The sequence below is a fragment of the Salvelinus namaycush genome, chromosome 1, assembly GCF_016432855.1.
Source record: "Salvelinus namaycush isolate Seneca chromosome 1, SaNama_1.0, whole genome shotgun sequence".
Classification (NCBI taxonomy): domain Eukaryota; kingdom Metazoa; phylum Chordata; class Actinopteri; order Salmoniformes; family Salmonidae; genus Salvelinus; species Salvelinus namaycush.
In genome coordinates, this window is record NC_052307.1 from 20498806 (window position 1) to 20517615 (window position 18810).

At 45.2% G+C, this 18810-nt stretch overlaps 1 protein-coding gene across 1 annotated transcript in view; it reads left to right on the forward strand.

The window, feature by feature from the left end:
* Positions 1–18810, forward strand: part of LOC120050922 (homeobox protein cut-like 2) — a 107078-nt gene that overhangs the window by 36268 nt on the left and 52000 nt on the right. The window contains exons 2-3 of the mRNA XM_038997456.1: positions 4188–4298; positions 6690–6737. Coding sequence (XP_038853384.1) covers positions 4188–4298; positions 6690–6737 — 159 coding nt within the window. The remainder of the gene's footprint in view (positions 1–4187; positions 4299–6689; positions 6738–18810) is intronic.

Sequence of the window (18810 nt, forward strand, 5' to 3'; positions counted from 1 at the left end):
GTGAAATGGATCAGCTTTGATTAGTGAGGTGTAAAATATTTTGGTTCAAGAGACTTCAAGTACACTGTGTTGTACAGTTGCTCCATCATCCGTCTCTTCAAGAAAACCAAACAGGCAAACAATGTTCTGCTTCAGTTCCCTTCAAGAACGTGGGCAGACACCAGGTTTCATTTGATGTGCTATTGCCCAGCCCTTTCAGCTATTGTTGTTTTACTCATATAGATGTATTGCTCTCATTGGTTGTGTCACGACTTCCGCCGAAGTCGGTTCCTCTCCTTGTTCGGGCGGCGTTCGGCGGTCGATGTCACCGGCTTTCTAGCCACCGCCGATCCAACTTTCATTTTTCCATTTGTCTTGTCTTGTTTTCCTACACACCTGGTTTCAATTCCCTCAGTATTAGACGTGTATATAACCCTCTGTTCCCCCCTATGTCTGTGTGGGGAATTGTTTGTTGTTTCGTGTATGTGCACGCTAGACTGGTTTGCGCTGGGTTATGTCAACCCATATTGTGTTTAGTGTTCTTAGTGCCGTGTGTTTTGTTCGCCGAAATAAAAGGCTCCTTTGGCTACCCAACTGCTGCTCTCCTGCGCCTGACTCCCTTACAGCCAGTTACGCATACCTAACAGGTTGAGCTACTCACAATTGAATGGAAACTGAAATCCATGGTATATTTGATGCCATTTGGTAAGTTTATACGTTTTACATTCCTTGCCCAACACTAGACGGATGCTTTCACTTTTGCAATTAATAAACTTGGTGGAGACTTTGAGGATATACTGCAAACACTGAACTATACACTCCATTTACACTTTACCCACATAACCAGTGGTTGACCTGGGATGAAAGAAGTGCAGGAGCTGTCTTTTTCCAAGTTGGTCCATTAGACTATGTTCACCGAAATTCACAAACGATATTATGCTGTAGATACCTCATGATTATTCACTGTTAAGGGTTCCTACACATTTTCCATGACTTCTCCATGACTTAACCACATTTTCATGAAGAAGTTACATGAAAAAGTAACCATTATTGACCCTAGAAGGCTGCTGTGTCTGATCCCATGCAGGCCTACCATCTCCTGCCATTGTGCTCTTGATCACGGCACTTAACCGCCCACAAAGTAGAACTGCAATATTAGTCACATGTTAACATGTGGTCAACCCTCCACCTGGACAGCTCCTGGGTGTGCAGGCTTGGCTTTTGATCCAGCCCTGAAACACCCAAGTCTGCTTATCAAGGTCCTGTTGAGTAGCTGATGTTTAGTCTACAATGTGGTTAGACCAGGACTTGAACAAAAGCCTGCACACCCAGTAGCTATCCTGGAGGATGGTTGTCACCCTTGATATAAATTTATTGCAACATTACAACCAAATATTTTTGTCTTTATAAAATGATTCCCTCATTCAATAAATCAGGGATCAAATGGATAAGGTAGGCTACTTCAAAGCAAGGTATCTAATTAGACATGTTTAAGGCTCAAATATTCATGTTTCAGGGTAGATTTTTAACATTACATGGCTACTGTTTAATAGAGGGGAATCCCAGCTTTCCAACGGTGCAGGTGGAAAGGCGACAAAGACATTAATGCTTAGCTATAGTTAAGCTCGATAACTGCTACAAGTTATGTTTTGAATTGGCTATCTAGTTAGTCTGTTGTCTGACATTATTTTATACGTGCTGCTGAAATGTCGCGCTCTCTTCTCGGGCAACGGCCCACACACGCAGCATACACTAGCAGGCACTGAAGAGTCATTCCGATAATGGCTGATATGTAGATTAAGTGATTGATCATATTTAAAAGTGTGACTTCATTAATTATATTAACACAAATGAAACTCATTTTATGACTTTTCATGACCTCCAAACCCTCATTTGACAACTTGGAATAGTGCATCATGCGTATTCATGACAGATTTGCGCAATCTCGAACAGCCTACTGTCACGCACAGAGTCACAGACTAGTGACAAATAAATTTGAACAAAGTGGAATCAGGAAATAAATGCCCACTCTCCATTAATCTTCAATGCATTCTGCTTTGATCAACCTTCTTTTTCTTCTGTGTGTGAGTCTGGGCCGGCAATAGGCTACTTAGTTTTATAGAGGAGCCGGGAACCAATTCCCCAAAAATGAGAAGTGCCAGAACGGTGCTGCGGACAGCTCCGGCCCAAATTAAGCACTGCACATAATTACAATGTAAATATATATGTTATTGGACTCTTCATGTGAAGAAGCAACCAAACATTGTGTTACATTTGACTGAAATGAGGCATCAATGTGATTTGCTTTACTTTAAAGTCTCTTCATGGACAATGAAGGGCTGGGCAATTCAGAATCAGCACTATAATCCACACAAAGCCACTTCTAACAGGATTCTCTCTCAGCCAGATTAGCTGGTGGTCTAGGGCTGCTTGAATCTGTTGGAGGTTAGCCCACTCCTAACAGCCAAGTCCCAAATCCCCCAAAAGTCTCATCCAATATGTGTTAGAATGGCTGACTGAAGCACAGTGACTAGCTAATAAGAGCACAGGCAGTCGGAAACCAAATAGGAATCTGTTTCTGACAAAAAAATGATGCCTCCATGAAATGCGTGGTTTTGCTATAAACATCATGATTTACAATCTGAGATGCATGAGAATGGGATAAGCAAAGGGAAGTGTAATCCATTCTGACTCTTGGAGAAAGTCCTTAGGCAAAGGACCCATCTCTTAAGAAGGCACAACTGTCCCCAAGAGAGATCAAATAAAACTCATCAATGGGAGCATTCTGTCGCTGGTTTTGGAGAGAGAAAGGAGGCCTCTTTCAAGGACCAGTACAGTAATCTATTTACATCAAGATCTGATGAAACTGAAGGGTTAAAATTCTTTCACTGGGAATAAGTGAAATCAGTTACATTTTTCAAATATGGAACTGGAGTTTTGTCCCTAGGTTTTCTCTCTCTTTGGCTCATGTGATAATTTATTAAATTGCTTTTAAGTAAGACTGGAGATTAATTAAAACACAGTCAATTTCATTTTCCAGCGTCATATATAAATTCACTGTGTTAATTGAATCCCTCACTCCAGTTTTATATTATATCCCAGCAGATACAAGGGAAGACCTTCATCAAATAAAACCAATCCAAGAGGACAGGAAAAGAGATGGGATTAAAGGGGACAAACGTTGTCAGTGGAGAAGAGTACTGGAGCAAGATTTTAGATGTGTTTTGTTGGTTTGCAGAAAGAGTCGGACATTGGATGATTAATCAATGGATGCTATTGGATTTGTGGATGGCAAGTGGTGTGGTGAGGCTAGTATAAATGCATGGGTCTGAGGAGTGGCTGTGTACACAGATCGCTGGGAATTGTACAGTGGATGTTGATAGGGTGGAGTTTTAGCAAGTACTGTATCACAAGGTATTGAAGGATTTAGACAGATTAATTGTGATTTAGGCAATTGTGACACTAATAGGAAAATGTGGGTTATTAGCACTGGGCCTAGATAAGATACCAGCAGTATATTTCTGTTATTAAAATCCACCTGAAATCAATGCAAAGATGTGGAAGAGAGATTTTAATGAAATAGAGGCTTCAATGTGATCTGTGTTAATCATGGAAAAATAAATAATGTTGTATGTTGAATCGTGTCTTGTCTAGGCTTAAAATCATCAGCTCTTAATTTCTCCAGGAAGCCCTATATTTGTTTTTAAGGTTGTTTGTCAGGTTATTTGTTCCTTCACACGTGACTGCTGCCTTGTTTATTCTCTCTCCTCTCTCTCTCCTCTCTCTCTCCTCTCTCTCTCCTCTCTCTCTCCTCTCTCTCCTCTCTCTCCTCGCTCTCCTATCTCTCTCCTCTCTCTCCTATCTCTCTCCCCTCTCTCCTCTCTCTCTCCTCTCTCTCTCACTGGAGTTCCATGGCCGTTGCAAGCGTATTGATTATTTCAAATACTGATTATCTAAAATGCCTTCTGCTACTGTAGGCATTGGATTTATTTTGGCTTAATTATTTATGGGCCAGGGCTTGCAGTAAGTATTACCGCTATAAGATCATGAAGGATTACATAGTTAATATTCAGCACTGTATTTTTATTTATGTACACTCTAAGCTGCACTGTGTTACTGTTGGCAGCCTCTCTAAGTGGTCTCTCTCTCTCTCTCTCTCGCGCTCTCTCTGCTGCTCTTCCTCTCTCCCTCTTTTTTTGTGTTTATAGAGGGAGTTAAACTCAGTAGCGTCTGAGCTGGCAGGGCGACAGGAAGAGAGCGAGCACACCCACAAGCACCTGGTGGAGCTGAGCCGGGAGTTCAAGAGAAATGTCCCAGAGGTTAGTGCCCCCGAACCCCCTACCTCCTACACCCTGCCTCCTCCCTACCCACTACACTCTGTCTCCTCCATTCTCCCTACCTCCTACACCCTGCCTCCACCCTGCCTCCTCCCTACTCCCTACCTCCTACACCCTGCCTCCTCCCTACCCACTACACTCTGTCTCCTCCATTCTCCCTACCTCCTACACCCTGCCTCCTCCCTACTCCCTACCTCCTACACCCTGCCTCCTCCCTACCCACTACACTCTGTCTCCTCCATTCTCCCTACCTCCTACACCCTGCCTCCACCCTGCCTCCTCCCTACTCCCTACCTCCTACACCCTGCCTCCTCCCTACCCACTACACTCTGTCTCCTCCATTCTCCCTACCCACTACACTCTGCCTCCTCCCTTCCCCCTACCTCCTACACCTTGCCTCCTCCCTACCCACTACACCCTGCCTCCTCCCTACCCCTACACCCTGCCTCCTCCCTCCCTACCCACTACACTCTGTCTCCTCCATTCTCTCTACCTCCTACACCCTGCCTCCTCCCTACTCCCTACCTCCTACACCCTGCCTCCTCCCTCCCACTACTTCCTACACCCTGCCTCCTCCCTACCCACTACACTCTGTCTCCTCCATTCTCCCTACCTCCTACACCCTGCCTCCACCCTGCCTCCTCCCTACTCCCTACCTCCTACACCCTGCCTCCTCCCTACTCCCTACCTCCTACACCCTGCCTCCTCCCTACCCACTACTTCCTACACCCTGCCTCCTCCCTACCCACTACTTCCTACACCCTGCCTCCTCCCTACCCACTACACCCTGCCTCCTCCCTACCCCTACACCCTGCCTCCACCCTACCCACTACACTCTGCCTCCTCCCTACCCCCTACCCCCTACACCCTGCCTCCTCCCTCCTCCCTACCCACTACACTCTGTCTCATCCCTACCCCCTACCTCCTACACCCTGCCTCCTGCCTCCTCCCTACCCACTACACTCTGCCTCCTCCCTACCCCCTACTTCATACACCCTGCCTCCTCCCTACCCACTACACCCTGCCTCCTCCTTACCCACTACACCCTGCCTCCTCCCTACCCACTACACCCTGCCTCCTCCCTACACCCTGCCTCCTCCCTACCCCCTACACCCTGCCTCCTCCCTACCTCCTACACCCTGCCTCCTCCCTACCCACTACACCCTGCCTCCTCCCTACCTCCTACACCCTGCCTCCTCACTACCTCCTACACCCTGCCTCCTCCCTACCCACTACACCCTGCCTCCTCCCTACCCACTACACCCTGCCTCCTCCCTACCCACTACACCCTGCCTCCTCCCTACCTCCTACACCCTGCCTCCTCCCTACCTCCTACACCCTGCCTCCTCCCTACCTCCTACACCCTGCCTCCTCCCTACCCACTACACCCTGCCTCCTCCCTACACCCTGCCTCCTCACTACCCCCTACACCCTGCCTCCTCCCTACCCACTACACCCTGCCTCCTCCCTACCCACTACACCCTGCCTCCTCCCTACCTCCTACCCCCTGCCTCCTCCCTACTCACTACACCCTGCCTCCTCCCTACCTTCTGCCTCCTCCCTACCCTGCTATGAGTTCTATGTGTCATTCTGCTCGTCTCTGCTCCACTAGGCAGACTGACTTGCTCAGTGTTTGAGCCCCGCTTACCTTTGTGCCTGGAATTATTTATTTAATTTTATAATCCGCTTTAGTGCATATAATTTACGCACAATGCTTGGGACAAGTCAGTCTCATTACCCCAACCCCCCTTCTCCAGGTATGTTAACATTTAAATTAAAATATGTGGTTTATAGCTAGGTGTTGTTTAAGGCCAGTGTATCTGCAGTACCACTAGGGTCACAGCCAGGGTTCCTAGGATCTCCCAGAGTCAGACTGCAGAGCTCCTATCCCTGGTTGAGAGTGTGGAGAGTATGCTGTAATCTTGTCAGTATAATACTGGTGCAGATGGCAGGATCAGGCTGTCCCCACAGGCAGCCCAATCCCTCTACCTGGGGCTCACTGAGAGCCAGGGGGAGGAAGTAGCTGAAGCCGGTGCTAATACAAGCAGGAAATCCCCACTTACACTCCCCACTTTTAACCCCCCCTTCCTCCTCCACCTCCCTCCCTCGCAAATCAATCCAAACCAGGGACGTTGCTTCTTCTGCTGAAATTTGGCTAAAGAAAAATACATCTGGGATCAAACAGCATTTGACAGTCTTCCTCATCTTAAAGTTGTCCATAACAAGTTAGTATATTCAATACTATTGAGACAAATTCTAATACAAGGTGCAGTAGAAGTCTTCCCCTGTTCTCAACAGGGCTATTGGTCCCTAGTTAGATGGAGCTTCTACTGTCTCAAAAATGGTAAACCTTGGTTCTGTTTCTGTATTCAGAAAGTGCGGGAGATGGTGGCTCCTGTCCTCAAGAGTTTCCAAGCCCAGGTGAGTTGACATCTCCTTGCCTATGTTTTGCCAGTGGGGCTTTGACATGATTTACAGACACTTTACCAATTACATTCTGACACAAAGCACTGTAAGGATGGATGATAGGGTAGCAGGGATAGAAATTCATGGCCAAGTGTAAGGAGGACCCAGTTTTCATGTTACACTTCATCTGATGCTTATTGACTGATGCCTTTTCTGTCAAAGTGGAGTAGCTGCCATTAGATGATCAGATATCTGACTGCTCATATTATCTTGGCTGAGACAAGCCCTCATTTCCTGTTGGGATGGTGCATTATTAGTGCCCTCTCTGACGCTGCCATATTGAAAAAGTCATCTGATACCTAACAAGGCTCTGCTCTAGCCATTAAACCAAGGTCATAAATCACATTTGTGAGCTGCGTTATGGTCCACAAAGTAGAGGCATATTGAAATGATACTGCAAATAATGTTTCCAGTCTCCCTCTCTCTCCTCAACTCACCATTAGAAAGGTAACCTGAAAGCTGGATCACTAAATATGATAACACCATGGATTGTTTGGTTCTCATTTATTATCATAGTCAAGTTGTTTTTTAAAAAGTTTTGTAAATAGCTAGGCCAAAGCAGCAGTCTGTTTTGGCTGGAGTTATTGTATTCAATGCTGCTGCTATGTGAGGTTGATGTCAAGGCCAATTGAATGGCTGTGACCTCAAAGGCACAGACACAAAAATATCAAAAGGGCCCTGCCATATCTTTCTTGTGCAAACATGCAGTAAAAATACTTGAAAGTATTACGAAAGTACTTTTTGGGGGTATCTGTACTTTACTATTTATATTTTTGACAAGTTACATTTACTTCACTACATTCCTAAAGAAAATGATGCACTTTTTACTCCATACATTTTCCCTGACACCCAAAAGTACTTGTTACATTTTGAGTGCTTAGCAGGACAGGAAAATTGTCAAATTCACACACTTATCAAGAGAACATCTCTGGTCATCCCTACTGCCTCTGATCTGGCAGACTCACTAAACAATGTGAGTGTTGGAGCATGCCCCTCGCTATCGGTAAATTTAAAAAAACAAGAAAGCGGTGCTGTCTGGTTTGCCTAATATAAGGAATTTGAAATTATTTATTATTTTACTTTTACTTTTAATACTTAAGTATATTTTAAACCAGATAATTTTAGACTTACTCAAGTAGGATTTTATTGGGTGACTTTTACTTGAGTCCTTTTCTATTAAGGTATCTTTACTTTTGCTCAAGTAAGACAATTGGGTACTTTTTCTACCACTGCAAACATTAACCTAGGGGATTAATTTGAGCACCATTGATGTTTGACAACAGGGAATATAGATGTTTAGAAAGTAAATCAAGTAGATGGCTGATAATGAAAGATAATATTAAAGCTTTCTCCAGAGGTATCGGTCTTGAAGGATGCAAGGTCTTCACTATTACTTTGGATCTCTCTTATCAAACTTCCATATGTATAGAATACAGATTTGAAAAGTAAAATGTACTACTGTACATATAATCATTCTCACTATGCATAATCATAAATGAATGAAACCCCTTGTGTTTTCTGATACATTTTGACCTTCCTGCTTAATGTCAAACAGCATGCGGAGGCTTGTGAACTTTACCCACCAGTAGTCAGCCAGGCCTTAGAGTAAAGCTGTGGGAGTTATACCTGCTGCTTCAGGGTTGAAATACAGTAAGGAGGAGGTGTAGTTGCAGGAGCTTGTTTGGCTGTGTGTTTTGGGATACACTAAAACTCCCCTACAGCTGTACCATAAAGGTGGAGTTTGAGCCAGAAGTGTGTGTGTGTGTGTGTGTGTCTATATGAGAGGCACACAGACAAACACACACTGAGGCTCGGAGGAGTCCCTCTTGGTATTTGGATCCTCATCATGCCACTTTTAAAAGAGAAGTCTCTGCCTTTGAAGTGTTTGCGACATGACAGGTTCTCTTTCTTTTCTGTTTCATTTCAATGTACCCCTCCCACTTTTTCTCTCTTCCCTCGTCCGATCCTGGCTTCTAATTATCGCTAACCAGGCGACTGATTAGAAACACGTCGACAACGACCTAGTTTCTACAGCGCCAAAGTACCACAAAGGGTTAATCCCAGAGCTGGTGGCTGTCATTGGTCGCTTCCCTTCTTCTTCTTCTTCTTCTTCTTTTTCATTCCTCTTTTCTTCCCTTCCCTGGAAGTTTGCTAATGAGGTCCCGTCAGAGCTGGGGAGAGGTGTTAATTTGGCCTTGTGAAGTGGGAAGGAGATTAAGGACAGTGAGGAGTTTACAGCTTAAAATACACCGCTGTCCTTATTAATCCACTGGGCCCTGGGAGACCAGCGTTTTTGGTTTTATAATGAACACTGTCTTATAATGAAGGTAATTTTAATAAAATCTACTGCAGAGACAGATGAGATGGTACGTGTCTCCATGGTCTCCGGCACACCTTTGGGGCTGGGGGATATGACAGTTATTTCTCAAATAACCGATGGCAGGAGAGAGAGGCCTGTTGGATTGAGACTGAGCCTCTCTGCTCCACACGCTGTTCACACAACTTTCACACAACCTTCCACTGTTCAGACAACTTTCACACAACCTTCCACTGTTCACACAACTTTCACACAACCTTCCACTGTTCACACAACTTTCACACAACCTTCCACTGTTCACACAACTTTCACACAACCTTCCACTGTTCACACAACTTTCACACAACCTTCCGTTGCAATCTGACTATACGGTATTGCAGACTCCACCAAGCCTACATGGGATCCAAGAGGCAATTTATACCTCTCTTATTTTAGAGTGTAAATCCCCCTTAGGTCTCACATTCTCAACAAAAAACTGTGATGGAATTCTGGAATCTGTTGGCTGTGGATTCCTGTGTGGCTAGATTCATCTTCATACAGCTAGATACTGTAGATGCCAGATATTGTAGATACTGACTCTGTATTGGGATGTCAGGCCAAAATTAACCAGTGATCTAATTTTCCCCCTCTTCACTTGATGTCGTTCGGCAGCCTACTCAGAAAAAGAAAACAGCAGCCCGGGCTCCTAATTACGGAAACTTGCTTTACAATGATAATCCGAGGAGTAATTTAGCGTGCACAATGAGAGTTGTGGTGCTTGAGTTGCGCAGATGGAGAATCTGATAAATAGTTTGTAACGTGTAATTAGCGGCTCTGCCGGTTACATACCATTAACCCCTCGAGCTCAGGAATCATTATTGGCCCTCATTATCAGCCAGAAAGGTACAATGGAGCTGACTAGACATTAGAACCATCAAACAGCTTTTAACACACTGCTGACTGGGGGTTGGGGCTGGATGGTGGACACCTGTCTTTGATTCTAACTGTGCCATCTCTTCCCCTAAGGTTGTGGTGATGATATGGGCAGAAAACAATGTTTTTTTCTCTGTTATTCATGCTCTAGTAGTAAATTAAACTTACAGAAAGGAGATAATCCTACATCTCTTTAAGTCAATAGCAGATACAGTGCCGGGAAAAAAGTATTTGCCCCTTTTCTGATTTTCTCTATTTTTGCTTATTTTTGATACTATATGTTATCAGATCGTCATCCAAAACCTAGTATTAAATAAAGGGAACCTGAGTTTTAATTAATTAATGAACAAAGTTACGCAACACCCAATTCCCCTGTGTGAGAAAGTAATTGCCCCCTTACACTCAATAACTTGTTGTGCCAAAATTAGCTGCAATGACTGCAACCAAATGCTTCCTGTAGTTGTTGATCAGTCTCTCACATCGCTGTGGAGGAACTTTGGCCCACTCTTGCATGCTTTAACTGCTTTAACTCAGCAATATTTATGGGTTTTCAAGCATGAACTGCCTGTTTCAAGTCCTGCCACAACATCTCAATTGGGATTAGGTCTGGACTTTGACTAGGCCATTCCAAAACCTTACATTTGTTGCTTTTTAGCCATTTAGATTTTTTGCCATGTAGACTTGATTGTGTGTTTTGGATTATTGTCTTGCTGCATGACCCAGCTGTGCTTCAGCTCACAGACGGATGGCCTGACATTCTCTGGTAGAATTCTCTGATACAGAGCAGAATTCATGGTTCCTTTTATTAAGGCAAGTCGTCCAGGTCCTGAGGCAGCAAAGCATCCTCAAAACATCACACTACTAATGTTATCACCATGCTTGACCGTTGGTATGAGGTTCTTACTGTGGAATGCAGTGTTTGCGACCCCATGTCATCCAAAAAGTTGACTCAAGTTTGCCCAGCACCTGGAAGCACATCAAGACTCTTGGAAGAATGTTATATGGACAGATGATTCAAAAGTATAACTTTTTGCCTGGCGAAGACCAAACCCTGCATTCCACAGTAAGAAAATCAGCCTCATGCAGCACGACACATCTCCTACATATAGAGTTGATGAGGCTGTTGATTGTGGCTTGTGGAATGTTGTCCCACTCCTCTTCAATGGCTATGCGAAGTTTCTGGATATTGGCGGGAACTGGAACATGCTGTCGGACATGTCGATCCAGAGCATCCCAAACATGCTCAATGGGTGACATGGCTGAGTATGTAGGCCATGGAAGAACTGGAAAATGTTCAGCTTCCAGGAATTGTGTACAGGTCCTTGCGACATGGGGCCGTGCATTATCATGCTGAAACATGAGGTGATGACGGCGGATGAATGGCACGACAATGGGCCTCAGGATCTCGTCGTGGTATCTCTGTGCACATTTTTCCACTAAAGTCGGTTACGAGGCCGAACTGCAGTCAGGTCAAGACCCTGGTGAGGACGACGAGTATGCAGATGAGCTTCCCTGAGATGGTTTCTGTGCAGAAATTATTTGGTCGTGCAAACCCACAGTTTCATCAGCTGTCCAGGTGGCTGGTCTCAGACAATCCCGCAGGTGAAGAAGCCGGATGTGGAGGTCCTGGGCTGGCGTGGTTACTCGTAGTCTGCAGTTGTGAGGCCGATTTGGATGTACTGCCAAATTCTCTAAAACGATGTTGGAGGCGACTTATGGTAGAGCAATGAACATTCAATTCTCTGGCAACAGCTCTGGTGGACATTCCTGCAGTCAGCATTCCTGCAGTCAGCTTCTTGATAAGCCACACATGTTAGGTGGATGGATTATCTTGGAAAATGAGAAATGCTCACTAACAGGGATGTAAACAAATTTGTGCACAACATTTTAGAGAAATAAGCTTTTTGTGCGTATGGAAAAATGTGGGGATCTTTTATTTTCGGCTCACAAAACGTGGGACCAACACTTTACATGTTAAGTTTATATTTTTGTTCAGTGTAGATGTGGTTTTAATTCAAGCTCCGTTTATAACCATGCTATGTATGTATATTTCAGTGCCTTCCAATCAAGGTAGACTTCGGAAGTACTGAATATATCAGCTGATATGAAACTAATGTCCTGCAGAGACACCAGTCTATCAGTCCCCTGTTGCAGACCTGCCCATGAACCCTGAGCCCAGAGCCTGAACCCATACAGAGCAGAGCGGGCAGCATTGCCGCTAGCTAGGTAGACACACAGTCTTTGATCATCCATCGAGAGGAGACCAGTCCTTCCTGTTTTTGATTAATTCCTGAAGGAAATTATAATTTGTCTTGAAGGTATAAATATGTTATGAATAGTGGAATGAATCAAAGAGTAAAGAATGCTGATTCATTATGGCACTGTGCTAAAAGGCGGTGTGTGTTATGACACTAGTTTCCTCCTTGTCATTACGAGAGGCTTCATAATTACTTTTCTACACAAAAAATCTCCTGGCTGTCCTGCCGGTGGCAAGAGTGCCGCGGCGGTGAGTCTAACGGTCATAAAGCTTTTCCTTGTCTAATTGTCAGTGGGGCCCTATGGCACTTTCATAGATGAGGGACTGTGCCGTTTGTGAAATACAGTGGTGATGCTCCCGCTTTAACGACTCAATGAAGACAGATCTTCATTATGGACTAAATTGGTTGGTTATTAGGCTGATCAGATGGGTATCATGGTGGGTTTGGATTGGTTTGTAGTCCTCATCTCAATGCAGTTGTCTGTAAAGGTGAGGTTTGGAACAGTGTTGAAAGTGTCACTAAGTACCGTACAGCACAATTTGATACCTAGAAACTCCCCTCACTAAAATTCCACATTCACATATCTCCAGAACATCTGCATTAAGATGTAGCTGTGAGATACGAGATATCTTTGGATCTGACCCACTCCAACTCTGTGTTGCTGGATCTATCCCTCTGAACCATGTCTATTGTCATGCCTGTGTGCTGAGGTGGTTCTAATGCTGTCTCTGTCTGCTGTCTGTCTCAGGCTCATTGAGCAGCAGCCAGAGCCTAGGCCCATACAGGAACACCAGGCCATTAGGTATGAACAGCACACACCACACCTCCAACCTATTGTTGGGAATATAATGGACTGCAGGGGCCATGTAAACCAGTGACACTCTCTCGCACTCTCACTCTCTCTCTAGCTCACTCTCTCGCACTCTCGCTCTCTCTCTAGCTCTCTCTCTCACTCTTGCTATCTCTCTCCCCCCTCTCTCTTTCTTTCTCTCTCTCCCTGTCCCCTGGTTTATCACTTGTGTCATCTACATTGGGGAGAGTGTGAGGTTCTCTGCACCAATAGGAGCTCATATTTAAGGCTCTCCACCTGAGGCAGCAATAGTGCTCCCATTTACGGACATACTGTATTTGTTTAGTCTCTTTGCTTTTTTATTAACGTCATTAGTATAGCTACATTACAGTAGCTGGTAGAGTAAGAGAACACATATTATTCAGTCAAATCCGATTTATTTAGCAGAGGTTAGACATAATAACATAATGTCCCTCAGCCCAGTTCATCCATGCAGTCTGTCCTGTGGAACAGTCTTCTCTCTCTGCTGCTGCCTTTGACACTGGTCATAATTAGTGCTGCAGCTCTGCTAATTTAAAAGTCCATACACAGAGACCAGGGAGTCGGGACATGTCACAGAAGATTAAACCCAGAGTGAATACACAAAGCTATATGACTGTCCCAGACTTGTCTTCATCCTTCTTGACTGAGGTTTTGACTGGGTTGTGTTTGTGCCGGAATCCCTCATCCTCCATCATACTCCCAGCGTTAGTCTCATTACACGTCTCAGGGTTGTGTGTGAGGACGCGTTGGGATGTGATTGTGTTTTGGTGTGTTTGTTTTCCTGTACTGACTGATGCCCTGTCTGCACATCCCAGTTGGAGATATTCATCATTATGGGAGCGTGTTTAGATATAGGGATGCACACCAGGTAAAGAGAGAGGCGTGATGTTATAAATAGGCACTTGCCTCTCTAGCCATGAGGAATTGATGAGTTTTAGCACATTGTGCTCTGCAGTGCTAGGTTTAATTTCTACAGTCCTGACAGCACAAACCTCTGAGCCAAGAGACTTCTTATCTGAGTAATGCTGCTGTGCAAATGTTAGCCATGTTTGACGACGGTGATGTGCTGCTGTTATTGGGCATCAGACTGCCCATACATCCACTCTCTGTAAACCTCCCACCACCTTAACAGCCACTCCTCAGACTCCTTTACTCACCCCTTGACAAACAGGCAATCTTTGAAAGAACCACAGTAACTCTCTCCTCTCATCTAACAGGCAGTCTTTGAGACGCCTAACTCCAGCCCCAGCTCCAGCCTTAAATGGTCAACTGACTTGTTATGAGACAGGCATTAGGCTCCCCAAGGGATCCCAGTCTGAGAGCAAAGCAGAGTAAAGCAGTTGTGTTCTTGGGATGCTCTGACTCCTAGCTGGCTCCCTCTCCGCTGCTGGCAAGTACACAGTCGAATTAGCCAATAAAAATGTGTGAAATCGGTGGCTCTGTTCCGGCGAGGACATGCCAGGAGAAATAAACGTCAGCACTTGTACAACCAGGAAAACCCCATGTGAGGAAGAAAAGGCAGAACAGGGGAGCTGCTCCGCCAATTCCGCGACGTGATGCTGTGATTTCAGGACCAGAGTCAGTGCTACACAGCCACTGAGCCCAAGACCCAGTCAGTCACAGACGCAGATGCAGTCAGAGACGGAGAGCAAATCTTCTTACATCTACCACAGATACACAGCTAGAGATCAAACCAGTTGCAGTGTAGTCACATACAGAACATGGGCTGCTGTCAGAAGACGAGGTCCTCCCATGTGGTGTTGAAGAGATTTTAATTCTGTTTGTCTGTTCCCCTGCAGAAGTCTGTATCCTGTAGTTTTCATTTCACATTATGTTGGGCTGTGAAGTTTAATTTCAGCAGAATCTAAACACACTAATTAAATATCACAACTTTTCTGAAGAAGGCACTCCTAAAGGTACCTGAAATTTTAATTTAGACTTCAAAAGAAGCCAAAACTTTAAAGTAAATCTATTGTTTTTCATTTAGACTTTCTTGTGAAAGCACCGCTGTATGTAGTTTGATTGATCTGGTAATTAAAATATGCAGAGAGTGAAAAATATTAACTGCTTGTTTTAGAAAACACCAAACACTTTTTCCAGCACAGATAATTACATTTCACACATTGATGTTCTTTACACAGCATTCATCGGTCTCATTATTTTTCCATTTTCATCTTTCTGGTGGGAGATCGATAGATTGATAAAATGATGGAGCCTATCTTAAATAATGTAAAGGAGAGAAGTTGGGTTCACTTTGCGGCTGGCTAAGTGCTTGAACTTTTATTCTCCTTTCAAATTATGTTTAATATCCCATGAAGGTACTGTAGACTTCACAATGCTACCGTCTTTACTTAATCAATATAATTCAAGGGGTTAAATCATTTATTTTCATTTTTGCTTTCCCTGTAAAGCAAAAATTGTCAGGGCTAATATATAAAACTATAAAGAAACTGGCAATTCGAAGAAAGACAGCGTAAATTAGGCCAATTACTACCTAGGGAACATTTAGCTAGGAGAGATAGCAGCTCAAAATGTCCCACAGACTACCGTTGGGTCCTATTGTTTACAATGTGACCTGACAGTTTGGGTCTCTTCAATTTCGGATTAACTACAGTACTAATTAACATGGAAGGAACTCTACTGCAGAGGTAGACAAATGTGCATTAAGAGAAAAGAGAAGCAACCCATGTATAGTTTTAATTAAAAGTTTTTTTTCCCTCTACATGCTGTCTAATGTGATTCTTACAGATCCATTTGCACTATTCTGATGCTACTTTTTACGATTGTATCTCCCAAACCCGGGTACCACAGAGCTCTTTGCCTTTCCCACAAACAGATATGTGTGTATTCAACTCCCCACTGTAGCTCCCCTGTGTGTCTCTTCCCTTCATCCCTCGGTTTCATCAGAGAGAAGTAAAGTGGCGATAGTGGCCTGAAGAAGAGCGAGTGAGAGAGAGAGCAAGAGCGTAAAAACACATCTTCAATTAAAGCCGCAACTCTGCATCTCCCTGTGATTCCGCTTCTATTGCCGAGTTCCGTCCCTTTTAATTGGGTCTCCGTGGAGTAGTGTGAGTTCCCGCTCCTTCAGCCTGATGGGCCCAGTCTGGAGAGGGGCTGCTGGGACAGCCAAGGGGAACAGCTGCTGATGTTGGGGCCCTGCCACTGACACTGGGAGAGTGATGGAGGACTGGGGGAGTCAGCTGGATCTGGATGGAGAAGGAGGGACACACTGGTACAGGGGGCTTGGCCATGTATCACTCTTTACAGATGGCCCAGGTTATTCACTCTGTCAGAGACACAGAGCTGCATTAGAGCACGATAACTGATTCAGTGTGTGGCGTGAACTGGTGTGGTGTATGCACACTACTGTCTTTGTCAAAGTCATTTGTGTGCGTGCATGGATGTGTGTGTGTGTGTTGTCTAGCGAGACACATGAAGAATGGCTGGAGGTGCTGTGAGATTCTGTGATTACTTTTTTATGATCTCATATTGAGACCAATCTCTGTCCCTTCACCTGAAGGACAGCCAGCTATTCCCCAAATAAATTAGCCAGCATCTGGGACCAGGCTTCTACAGGCTCCCTTTAATACATGCTTTAGACACACACATGCTCATGCACACTCACAAACACACTCCCTCATGGGCACATACACATGTGTATTCTCAATCTGCCCTCTCCTCCACTTTTCTTTCATAATTTTCCCTGTTTATTGTGAAAGTTGGGGCAGGAGGGTTGGGGTGTAATTGCAGGCATTGTCTGATGGTGCCCCTGTTGGACGGGGCTGGAGACCCCAGCCTGGTGGAGTGTGTGACTGTGATTTCCACGGACACTGCCTATCAAGCCTGGCCGTGGATACCATACTTACTCTGTGTGTGTGTGGTGTTTGCTTCCTGAAGCCATCTCTAGAAGAGTACCGTTACATTTCGCCCATGAGGCTGTGGGCTGGAGGCAAATGTGCATTTCTCTTCCACCAGTCTTCACTAATGAAACTTTTTTTGTAAAGGCTGGTTTTTCACTCATGGAGGATGCTTCCTCTCTTTCCAATGAGGCAGAGCCTGAAATATCAGTTGGGCTAGCTAGCGCTGCAGAACTGACATCCCGTGTGAAAACCTCTCCAAATCACAGTGGCTGCAGCTGTGCATTGTCCTACACTCTGAGCATACGGAGGCTTACGTAACCTATGACAGCCAGTAGGAGCTCAGTCAGGAAACTCTGATGATATAAAGCTTCCTGGAAGGTTTATTAGATTCAATTCATGATGGATCTCCTGTAGGCTGAACAGTGTATATTTTTCATTATGCTCACATGCATATTAGAAACTCATTTTGAGCAATATGATTAACCTTCTAGCCTCTGTAGCTCAGTACTCCTCAGTAAGGGCAGATTTCTCCTTATTTTCAGTGTGACACTCATCCCATGTGCCCAACATTAACCCCACATCTGAACCACTGTTGACCTGTAACATGAGAGATCAGACAGATAAGCTGCTCATTACAGTCATGACACCAAACTCCTGGCAGAGCCCATTTTGTTTTACAGCTTTTAGAACGGTCTTGGCACTGGGGCGTATGGACTTTAGGCACGCAGGAGGTCCCATTCAGGAGGGAGGGCGAGTCAGGAGGGAGGGCGAGCCATGGCCATTCAGGAGGAAGGGCGAGCCATGGCCATTCAGGAGGAAGGGCGAGCCATGGCCATTCAGGAGGGAGGACGAACCATGGCCATTCAGGAGGGAGGACGAGCCATGGCCATTCAGGAGGGAGGACGAGCCATGGCCATTCAGGAGGGAGGGCGAGCCATGGCCATTCAGGAGGGAGGGCGAGCCATGGCCATTCAGGAGGAAGGGCGAGCCATGGCCATTCAGGAGGGAGGGCGAGCCATGGCCATTCAGGAGGGAGGGCAAGCCATGGCCATTCAGGAGGGAGGGCGAGCCATGGCCATTCAGGAGGGAGGGCGAGCCATGGCCATTCAGGAGGGAGGGCGAGCCATGGCCATTCAGGAGGGAGGGCGAGCCATGGCCAGCCCTCTCACAGATAGAGAGGGAGTGTGTTATTGTGCCCCCCCCACCACCAGACTGCTGATTTACGCTGCTGAAATGGACTGCCACAAACTGGGCTCTCAAGCCTGTAAATGATCCTTAGGTCAGCTGCTAAAAGGCTTTATGTACTGATATGACAGTTACTCCAGTATTTTGGGGAGAATCTTGGCTCACCTCTGAAAGCAGTGCACTATATAACTTTTTCTATTAAAGTGTCACTCTAACGTTGTAATATTTTGTAATCTCATTTTCTCCAACATATAGTATTGAGAAGCACCCTTAGGGTGCACGCACATGCACATGCACATACACACCTTGTGAATATTGCTATTTGTCCTTACCTGGTTCTAATTATAGTGTATGATGGCACACCTTCACGGAGCCAACAGTGATCTGTCATTGAAAGGCCCACAGAGCTCCATGCTCACTGTGAAAGGGAGTGATATCTCTCTGTAAAATATGTATGACATCAAAAAGCCTTAAAGGTTATTACAAATGAATAATGAGTAGTGGGGCGAGAGCAGTAATGTTTAATTTAACATGCACCAATATAGAGCTGGACTGGCTCCCAGCAGTGGTAACTTGCCTGTTGGCCTGGCTGGCCCATACTGCCTGTCTGCCTGCCTGTCTATCTGCCTGTCTATTTGTCTGTCTGCTAGGACATGGGCTCCAA